Below are 11,428 nucleotides of genomic sequence, written 5' to 3' on the forward strand. Positions count from 1 at the left end.
AAATTAGTAAAATTAACATAATTAGCAATTAATCAATTAATTAAAATTAATTGGCAATTAAAATTTTATTAATTACCAAATATAAATTAATTAACAATTAATTAAAAATGAATACCAATAAATAAATGTACATATTTAATTAATTATAATTAAATTACTTCCCACCCAATTCCCCTATAAACCCACAACCCGCTACAGAATTAAATTAAGCAAAAATTTAAAAAACAAAATTCATTAAATAAAATAAATTATAACATAAATACACACTTTTCACACATATAATAACATAAAAAACACTATAAAAAATTCGATAATATTAAAAATTCGATAATTTTAATAACCTATATTATATACTTCGATATTTTAACTTTCTATATTTTTAACATTCGATATTACATTACTTACCTTAAAAACGATTTTTTTGATGTCTATATTCTGTCCATTCGATATTTTGTCCATTCTATATTTTAAACTCGATATTATGTCCATTCGATATTTTTGACTCGATATTTTGACTGTTTACCATGATACACGTGTGCATCCACCACATCTCCACCAGACCCAGAACCTTATAAACAACAGGTCATGGTTCGATTAAAGGCCTGTTGCCCCAGTTTCCCACAGTATCCAGAAGAAACTCAGTAGTCGTTAATCTCTAAAAAATCGAGTACAACTAACAATAATGTATCCAGTGTTGTACTAACTTTACGGTAGGCCCCGGTGAAAGTTGCATTTCGCTGGCATAATCTCGCTTAATTTCATGAATTTAATATTAATATTGTTATGCAAAATTCCCAAATTACTCCATTACGCCATGCGTTGTAAATAAGCAGCAGTTTAGTGCAGGAGCACACAGGTACAAAGCTGTTCACAGCACTTGCGCTATTTGTTTTAGAGTAAAATACATAGGGCCATATTATCAAGAACAGCAATAACATTATCTCCGCTTTAGAGGCAGGAAACTACCGCTAAAGCAGCGATAAGAGGCTTAATATTATGCTCTTGAGAATTCCCATAGAAGCCCAGGTTCTGGTGTGAAGGAAATCAAACCTGGGCTTCTATGAGAATTCTTTAGGGCATATTACCAAGCCCCTTATTGCCTCTTTAGCGGCAGTTTCCTGCTGCTAATGCAGCGATAATGTTATCGCCGTTCTTGATAATATGGCCCATACTTGCATCAAAATGGGTGCAAGAATGCATTTTGTGCTCAACTATAGTGCTAAATATCAGTTTTGATTTTACATAATTTTGCATCTTTTTTGTGTAATTTCACAGAATTGTGAAAAAGCAAATTAATTTAATTTCGCACCCCTCCCCCCACTTTACAAGCAGCTAGCGTAACATTTCTACACCTGATTTATTCCATCATTCACCAACATTGCTTAACCCAACCATCAGCTATTAATTATCATAACATAGGATACTGATACTCGACCAAGGGCATTGCTCACCCCACTTCCCCATGCGTCTTACTCCCACCATCTATAGACACAGTAAGTAACTAACCTACTCTGCAAGTATGTCGGATTTATTAAATGGCTGCAGTATATTTGCCCTTTAATTCAAGACCATTATAATTTTTATTCTTGCACCAGGCAATCCCCTTATCACATCTATAGTAGTAACTAGGCTAGATTCGAAGGATTCGAGGATTTTCTAGACGGCAAGTATTTTCCTTTTATACTCGGGTTCAACAACAAATTGAATGAGTGCTGACTAATCTCATTTCTAAAGTGCCCTAATACCCATGGGCGTCTTGGCAATAAACCGCTGCACTAACCATAGGGTAAATGAAAACAACACACTCCATAAAGAACTTTAAGAAGAGCAATCAATCAATCAAAGATATGTCTATTTAGACCAATGGCCTTTAAACAGTACAACATTAAAATATAATAACAAATACCTCTATAATGATATATTTCATCTAATAAAAGCATAGAAATCTACCCATGTAAAATATATATTCCAATAAAATCTACAGGGAATCCTATAAATATATACGCACTCCTACTAATTCCTAAGAAACACTGCCCTAGCTGCCCTCATGAATCTTCCAATAGCAGAAGTGAACAACTAGGTTTTCAGAGCCTTCTTAAATTTGATACATGAGAAAATGAATTGGGCAAAGAGGCAAAACGTTCCACATTTTGCATCCATCAGAGAGAAACTTTTCCTGTCCCGTTTTTGAATCTTTACCCTGGGAACAATTACATTTTTGCTCTAGGAAGAGCGTAGGTTTGCTTAGGTTGGCACCTATGGAATTTTGCTTTTAAGTGATCTGGACCAGAATCGGCAAACGTCTTGTAAGTAATACACAGTGTCTTAAAATGTATTTGCCTCCTAACTGGAAACCAGTGTAACTTAGGTTGTTCCTGCCACACTAATTGAAATTTGGGTAGATTAGGAATTAGGCGTGCTGCTGCATTTTGGGCTGTCTGAAGCTTGTTTAGTGACTACCCGATTAATATTTAGATAGAATGTACAGCAATAACCAATGTGAGAAGTGATGAGTGCAAGTACCACCTATTTCCTCATTAAAATAGGAATAAAGACAAAAAAAATTCCAAACATACGAATGATATGGAAACATGGTGAGACAATTTTGATTGATTTGTACGGAAAAGGTTATTTTGGGATCAAAGATCACCCCTTCCTTTCTTACTGCTTTGGTAGGAGATGGCAGTGCTCCCAGGTCTCTATGCCACCAACTGGGCATTATTACCAAACAAGATTACTACATTGATTTCAGCATCTAGTTTAAGGCAATCTTTTTTCATCCAGAGTTTGAGTTCACACATAAAATTCTGAAAGTTGGTAGCAACTTCCTCCGTATTGCTTGAAATAGATACTATATTTAAGTATCATCTGTTAAAATATGACAGAGAATCAAATGGAAATAATTAAATGAACAACGGGAAGGATGTGAAGATTATACACGGTGAGACTCAAAGATGAGCCTTGAGGAACTCTACAAGAGAGTGAAAAAGATTTTAAAGTAAAGTTATTGATAATGACTTTTTGAGACCTGTCTGAATAAAATTGAGCTGACAAGTTTTAAAACCTTGTCCCTAATCCCTAACTCCTCTAGATGGCTAAAGAGTACATGGTGGTTACCCGTGTTGAATGCCGCTGAAAGGGCTGGCCTTCCACCTCCATTCACTATCCTTCTGATGTCATGCTCCACTGCAAGATTCTGTGCCATGGTCATCTCTAAAGTAAGCCTGGGCTGTGAACTCCGCTCCGTTCATGGAGTTTGCAGAGTTTTTTGCACCCATGATCAACGCAGCTTGCGAAGTTCTGTAAAACTCCACAGAGTTTTTTCCTCGCTCGCGCTCACCAATGGTAAGTTGGCCAGCGCGAGCTAGGAAAATCCAACACGAGACCATTTCCCTGCGAGATTTCTCAACGTGGGCAGTTGTGGCGTGTCGCTACTGCTCACATTGAGAAACCTTCTGTATACGCTGAGGAAGCTGCCGCTCAAGCAAAACTTCTACTCGCGCAGCAGAAAGAAGCAGTGCCCTCTTGCACTGGGCAAAATGCAATTCAGCGCAGAACAAACACCCAGTACTAAAAATCAGTATGAACGGAACACTGCAAACTCCACCCAGGCTTCCTCTAAAGCCAAACTGTGAGGCATCCAGAAGTGAATGATCTATATGTCTCAATAATTCTTGATTAAGGGCTTTTTCCAACACTTTTGTTACCAGAGTTAACAGGGAACTAGGGCAATAGTTTTTTTTAATTTAAATTTTATTTTTGTAAATTGATTTATCAAAATACAACAAATATATAACATAGGTATTGCAAAGAAAGAACAAATGATTATTCAAACACTTATCAATTAAATTTCGTATTAATTCTTAAATTGTGTAGTGCCTTTTTTAATTGGATCAAAAGTTCCAAAAATTAAGATTCCAACTTTGTATCCTCAATAGGCATTTTTGTTTGCTATACCCACATTGTAATAATAATAGTTTACAGAAATAAATTGAAATCCAGTGTCTGAAACAATTTCTACAATAATGGTGTGAAAAATATATCAGCCATGTCACTCAATCTATCTTATTCATAAAGATAGCAAAACATACAAATGTGTATCAGGAACAACTTACTACACTGTGCAATTTACAGTGATTTGAGAAGTGAAATAGGGGTTCTGCGGATCACTATCTAGAGAGGTAAGTTTACCACAATAATATTAGAGGAAAAAAGCTTGTAGAATACCTATTCAATGTAACGTAACAGGGCATGAAACAAAGATCAGGTTTACAAATGTGATACTGTAATTCAATGCGATTATTCATACAGCATCAATAAGGATGAAACTAGAAGAATATAATAATGATGAATAAAGCTAAATAAAACCTTCTTAAAACCTTCTTAGGATGGGATTTTTTATTAGTTTGTTAACATGCTATTTCTGCATATGTTATGATTACATTCACTAATACCTGCAAATATGTTTTTTTTTTCTTTTCAGTTCACCAGGAAATTTCAACCGATGGCATGAGTTGGTCAATCCTTGGTTTACCGGTGGTTACGTACAAGGATTCTGGGGAGTATATCTGCAAAGCAAGGAATTTTTTGGGCGCAACAGAGGCCTTCATATCCCTCATTGTCACAGATTCTGCCACCACAGATGATCCAGACTCTGCCATGAGTGGTGTTCGGAAGGTGTGGACAGGCAATGGAAATCCCATGGAGGCAGCAGCATACAATGAGAGACTGGTGGCTAGATATCTGGTCACCCCTACCGTGGCGAGCCAGCCTCTTCGCATTTACACTGAAGGGGCACGAGGTCCCCAAAGGTACAGAATTAATGAGATTGGGGAACCAATGAAGAAAGAAGGTAAAGGATCTGAGACCAATGAAGGTCTTTCAATAACCACGGACAGTAAAGTTCAAGGAAATATTCTGTTGAGTCCTCCCACTGGACAGGTGGAGTCAGAGCGCATAGTCAGAGCCGTGAAAGTGATTGGAGACACAGATCACAGTGTCTCTCTAGCATGGAAAGTCCCCATGGCAAAAGAGAACGCCGTTTTCAGTGTACTATATGCAGTCTTTGGTGAACGAGACATGCGGCGAATTAATGTGGAGCCAGGGAAAATGAAGATCACCATAGATGGACTTATGCCAAAGACAAAGTACATTGCTTGCATCTGTGTGAAAGGGCTGATTCCCAGGAAGGAGCAATGTGTTATCTTTTCCACAGATGAGGCAGTCAGTGCAGGTGGAACGCAGAAGCTCATCAACGTGGTGGTCGTTAGTGTAGCTTGTGTCATAGCAGTCCCTCTGACGTTGGTGGTCTGTTGCGGAGCATTGAAGAGACGCTGCAAAAAAGGACTAGGCCGTAAGTCCAAGGATATCCAGGAGTCCTATGTTACATTTGAAAGCCTCTCAGCAGGTCCCAAGGGTGTGGAAGGGGAGTATTTGACAAGGCACACCACACCAGATGAGTCTAACAGATTGCTATCTTCACGGTCAAGCGTGGATTCTGAAGCAGTACCAAAGACTGAGGGTCAGCCCAATGAGTTCTTTTGTTGACGACTCCCGATTAACCCTCTAGACTGTTTCATTTGTCGATCTGCATGGTTATTGACAATTCAGGTCATGTCAATATGATGGATCCTGAGATTACGGTGCACTGCTGGGCTGGTCTATAGTGTTCCACAGGGTGAACGTTTTCTCCAGCAAAAGGTGATTTCTCTCTGCTGCTCGATTATAAGTTTAAGTATTACTTGAGAAAGGATTTTTTTTCTGGGTAGAACTGCTGTCAACAGAGGGCAACAACTGCCAATGTCACTCAGTCGCTATTGTCAATTTCTCTTCACCCACATGATTCCAGCACTTGAACTGCTTTTGCCCTCTAAAAAGCCACTGTGTTCAAAATACTCCATCAAAAAATGAGGCCTGATTCAGTTTTCATGGCAAATGAAAATCTTATACATTTTTAAGGAAACTCTAAATGCATAAGTAGAATCCCCTGGCTGGATTTCCACCATCTTAAGGACTTGTGTTCCTGATGATAACAAAGCATTTGCCATAGTCCATTACACACAAAACATTTGCTTTGAACTTTAGACTTGATTACAATAAAAATGGAGCGTAACCAACATGTATCACACATCAAGGAGCTGATGGCTACTTAAAAGGGGCAAATGAGGTGGTAGTTGCCAAGGATGCCAATGATCAGAGACAGTATGAACGTATTGCATAACCCCCTACATGTTTTTGATAGATCCTTTTTGGGATTTAAGTGGCAGAACATGTCACGATTGCAGCTGTGGAAGAAAGAGAACAATCCTCCAGAAAGAAATAGGAAGAGAAGCGCGAATGATAGGATATGACAAAACAGTGTAAAGATATCTCAGAATGGTCAACGAATGTGTTTTTGTGACGAAGGACGAAATAGTCTTCATCAAAGAAGACTGAGGGAGGTGCCATAGCACTGGCTGAGTCCTGTTTTACTCATCACAACATGTGCAGATCAAAATGTCCTAGTCATTGGCAATGTATAACAACTGCAGTAATATATTAATCACTTCTGCTTTGAGAGCCAGGACCAGTGATGATTTTGCCTTTGGTCAGTTGACCACACTTTCTAAGGGTGATTAGAAATGTTCTTCCAGGGTGTCAACACAAGTTGATAATCAGTAGAAGAGGCATGCTATCCTTTTCTACTTTGACACTGACACAATGAATGGTCAAAATGAAGCTGTGATCTCCCTGACCGTGGTACTAATAATACTAGAAATCTTATCAGGGCTTGTTCGTATTATCAAAATGGTCTTCAGGGCATGTCTTGGATTCCCATGTTGCAGAACAGCTCAACCGGAAGTTCTTTTTTTATGTGTGTGTATACAACCCATAACAGATGTCCCGGCTCATCATGTCCCATTGGTGGCAATAGAAAAAGAGAATCTCCCCCTAACTAAGTGCATGACCTTGTATTGTCTTCCCAACCCTAGTATGTGTAGAGCAGTCTGTTACAGCTCGTCTAGGTTTACTTTATATAACTTAAAAAACATACATACATCAAAGAAATGTCTACAACTCTCATGTACTCATCCTCTGATGCACTGCATACAGCCAGTAACCTACCTGCAAGTTAAACTTTCTCTAATTGCATTTTAGGCTGTTGCCACATTTTTACTTGTGTCCTGTTTTATCCAGACCTTTCACGTGTGGCAAGACAGCACTATGTCTCTAACCAGTATCGAATGCCAGAACCAATCTGTATGTAATTTCGCCGTGTGTCACTGGTAAAACAGGGTTACATCATGATTGCATGGCTGTGGAGAAGGGTTTATGGTTAAGAAGAGCTGGCCACCTTTTCAGAGCTCTCTAAAAGTAGCTGTGGTTTTTCTCTCCTTCCTGCTGACTCTGTAAATATGGCTCGGTGCCAAATCGATCAACTATGTTGTTGCTAATTTTAATGTTAATGTTAATGTTAACAAAAGCTTATAAAGCGCACGGTCACCAAAGGTTTCATGGTGCTGATCCTGTGTAATAACGTTGCGTACGGACTATTAGTAGGCTTGCTTAAACAACCATATTTTCAAGGCCCTTCTGAAGCCCAAGAGGTTGTCACAGCTCCTGGTTGTCAGTGGGAGAGAATTCCAAGTTTGGGGGCAAGGTAGGAGAACCTACAGCCTTCCTGCCGCTTGAGTTTGATGGCTGGGATGGTCAGTAGGTGTAGGTGGGCTGATCGTAAGTTGCGCCTAGGGAAATGCATTGTGACCATGTCATTGATAAACTTTGGGCTCTTACAATACAGCGCCTTGAAGGCAAGACAACCCATCTTAAATGCCGCCCGTTGTGCCACATGCAGCCAATGAAGTTTTTGCAGACAAGGCCTGGCCGATTGCCATCTCGGCTGTTTGGGCAAAAATCTGAGTTAGTCTTTGATTGTTACTGAGTTGGTGCGACAAGGTAAAAGCAGTGGTTTAGACTCAAAGTTTCCCACTCAATAGTTTTGTCCCATTTGACCGCGACGAAAGATGTCAGAAATGTAGATGGAAATCGCGAAAATCGCATATTATGTAAAAACAGGCAGTTTTATTGAACATATCCTGTTCAGAGAGGTTTTTTGTAACTTCCACATCATAGGTGGAATCGGTCAAATATTCAGACAAAGAAAGGAAAAAAACATGGCCACATATGTTGACATTGACACAACCATGCATAGTTATCTTTTGTCCGTGAAGTGTAAAATATATTCAAGTTTCATTCTGCTGAGATCAATCAAATACGTACTACGTTATAACATTAAGAACAGATGATGGACGGAATGCTTAACAGATCAAACATTCACCCCCCGTCACAGATCTGGGTTTAATCCATAATTTTCTTGCTCACCATGCCACCCCAGTTTTGAACCAGCCATATGCAAATCAGTCGACCCTGCTCCCCATGGGAACAGTCTAGCACGAACTGCCAGGCCAGGTACTTCCTGGACCGGAAACAAGCATCCTGGGACTGGTTTCAGGGCATCACCCCATATCAGCCAGGCTAGCTTGAATCCAGGGGCACAGTGAGGATGTGACCCATGTCTGGGCATACCCTTCCCACTTGGGCCAAGAGACAATTCTCTAGAATTGTACTATTTTTGTATTGATGACTTTCATGTTTGAGGTCATACACACTTTGGGACAGAGCAAAGTAGCCTTTTTTGAAAATCATCCACCAGCCTTGCAGTGGTGATCTACCACAATATCGAGTTTCTACTATTGACCTACAAACATATCTACTGAAGGATATCCACTAACATGAGGGCTTTTGGTTATGAATGGGCGAGCGTTTTCCCACAGCTGCAAAAACTCTGCACTATTCGTTAGAGTTCGGCAGGTTAAACATGCTTGAATTTAACAGTGAAAAAGAGAACTGCATTTACTTTGACCTGCAGTAGGAACCAAAGTCTAGCTGTGATTGCCCAAAATATTGAAATAGGTGCATTTTATCATTACAGATGCATTATGAATCTGGAAAGTCAGATTATATCAGGTGCGCTAAGCAGCACCTACCCCTCAGTGGCAAAAAGAATCAAGGCCTATATATTGTCGAGGTAAACCTATTGAGGTATGGATTTCCTATCCTTAGCTCAGCAACTGCTGACCTTGATGATATACATCTCCAAGACACTCAGAAGTGGAGTTAAGAATAGTAAATCTATCCTTACCGCTATGTGCTTACCTTGAGAGTATAGTGGTAGTAGTGATACTACACAGTTAATATTTTTGTTTGTTGATGTTTATGACCTTGATAGTTGCGGCATATAACAAAGGATCACTCATTCTGCCAACTGCAGCAAAGCCTAGTGATTACTGAATATGGCCAATTGTCAGATTCATTAAACTTTACACTTATAATTTGGGTGTGTTTCATAAAGATCTGTCAGTGTATTTGTAAATGGAAATGTACATTGATCCTATGTGAACTTATGTAAACAATGAATAAAAATATTTATTAATGTACCTTTCAGGCTTTGGCAGTTTATGCTGTGTTGAAAATTTGCTTTCTTCAACCATGTAATCTTTGAGTTATGTTATACACAACATTTAGGTCTTTTAATTTCTGAAAACAATATTTTAACGGAACATACATCAATTAGGTACTAAAAAGCACAAGAATCTTCCAATGCTTAATATGTAAACAAATAAGTATAGGAGCTCTCTTTTTTAGAAGCCCTCGCATATCTTTCTCTTCCTTCTTCTTTCTCACTTTTTACTTTTTCTCTCTTGCTTTTCGTTAAAGCCAGCTGAAGAAAAATAAGTCAATGTACCTAATCACATATAGTGAGCACTGAGAGAGGTTAGTTAAGACACAGACTATGAAACAGTTTTAGTCTGACTGTTGCCTTAAATAGTTTAACAGCTTCTGCAGCAATATAATAACTCCTCAGACAATGTTAAATGGCTGCTTGCCATGGGAATTTCTAAAGCCATGTGTTGCTTCTTGTTAGAAATGTAGCAGCAATTGTTGACATATCCAAAATTAACAAAAGAACCTAACACAATCGTGTACATAAAGCAGCATAAAAATGCAATTAAAAAATAAGAGCGAACAACTTAACATAACTGTGAAACCAGAATGCAACATTAAACCACAATGCAACACAGTTATATCACATTGCAAAAATACAGCGCTAAAACACAGTAGTACAAGCAATAAAAGAACATGTCATGATGGAGGAATAGCGATGTTATATTATAGGGCCACCCATCTGACAATTTTCAATGAATGGCGGCACGACACAGAGAATGACGCGGCCTCTTCCACTGCCGAATGGTGGGGATACAGGGTGTGTCGCTATTGCACCTACTCTTCAGGGGCACACATGCTCTAGATTTCCCTCCGACCATGAAGATGCTGTTATGCACCTGGCATGCAACAAAGAGGTCTATGGGGTGGAAGGGTAGACTCTTGGAGGGGATTCCTTTGTGGGACGGGAGCCAACTCCCCCAAGTGACTCACCTGAAGGGCTTTCACTCATGGGATACCATTGGAATTTCCACATTGGGGGATGTGATGCAGAGTACCACCATGAAATCGTTTGTGACATCGCAAGTGGAATTTGACCTCCACCAGTCAGTTCTTCTGAGATCTCCAACTGCACCATTCATTGACACTTTATCTTGAAGATCTGGTAGAACCTTTGACAACCAGCTACCTAGAGACCAAAGTAATTGGGGGAAAATCTAGGTCCCCATAAAATTTCACAGATACATAAAACCCTAGTACTCAACATCCCTGACACATTCCCAAAGTTGTGGGAGGCCTGGAAGGTGTATCTGGGCCATTTAGCATTGGAGGGAGGCCCTTGTCTCTCCATGAGAGGCAGGGATTTCAGCACACTAGAGTGTATTATCTCCATTGCGTATACTGGATGAAATATAGACTGTGGAGGCGGGAGGCTGGTGCCCTCCCTGAGATGCTTGCGGTGCCAGGAGGAGGGGAGGAGACCTTCTACATACAGTGCGGTCCTGTGGAGCAATAACTTCATTCTGTGAGGGTGTGATATCTGTAATAGGTGAAGTGTTAGGCTGACAATGTACACAAAGTTAGTGCTGATCAGGATAGTAATGGATACAAGAAGGATCTGCTCTGGATTGCTTCAATGGTTGCTAAAACTGATAATGAAAAACATTGGAAAAACCCCACAACTTGGACGGATGGAAAATGGGCTAGATACTTGCAGGAGTTTAGAGAGCCCGATATATGTGGCCAGCAGATTTGGGGAGACTGGACTCAATGCAGGGGAATTTTCCTAGAAACCACTAGGACTCAACCGGGACTCGGAGATGAGGAAATCATTCAATAAAACTGTATTACATTTTTTTCAAAGAAAATCTTGAAAGTGAGAATACAAATCTGCACAATATCTAAACAATATCAGCAAACACATGATAATAAAAAAAACAGTTGC

The 11,428-nt window shown here is 39.5% G+C and overlaps 1 protein-coding gene across 1 annotated transcript in view; it reads left to right on the plus strand.

Moving 5' to 3' along the window:
- The window catches only part of LRIT1 (leucine rich repeat, Ig-like and transmembrane domains 1), a 136,597-nt gene extending 127,173 nt beyond the window's left edge, over positions 1–9,424 (plus strand). Inside the window, exon 4 of the mRNA XM_078641123.1 lies at positions 4,484–9,424. Coding sequence (XP_078497249.1) covers positions 4,484–5,547 — 1,064 coding nt within the window. The 3' untranslated portion in view covers positions 5,548–9,424. The remainder of the gene's footprint in view (positions 1–4,483) is intronic.
- The last annotated feature ends 2,004 nt before the right edge of the window (positions 9,425–11,428 follow it).

This window comes from Lissotriton helveticus, chromosome 5_1, assembly GCF_964261635.1.
Source record: "Lissotriton helveticus chromosome 5_1, aLisHel1.1, whole genome shotgun sequence".
In the NCBI taxonomy this organism is placed as follows: Eukaryota; Metazoa; Chordata; class Amphibia; order Caudata; family Salamandridae; genus Lissotriton; species Lissotriton helveticus.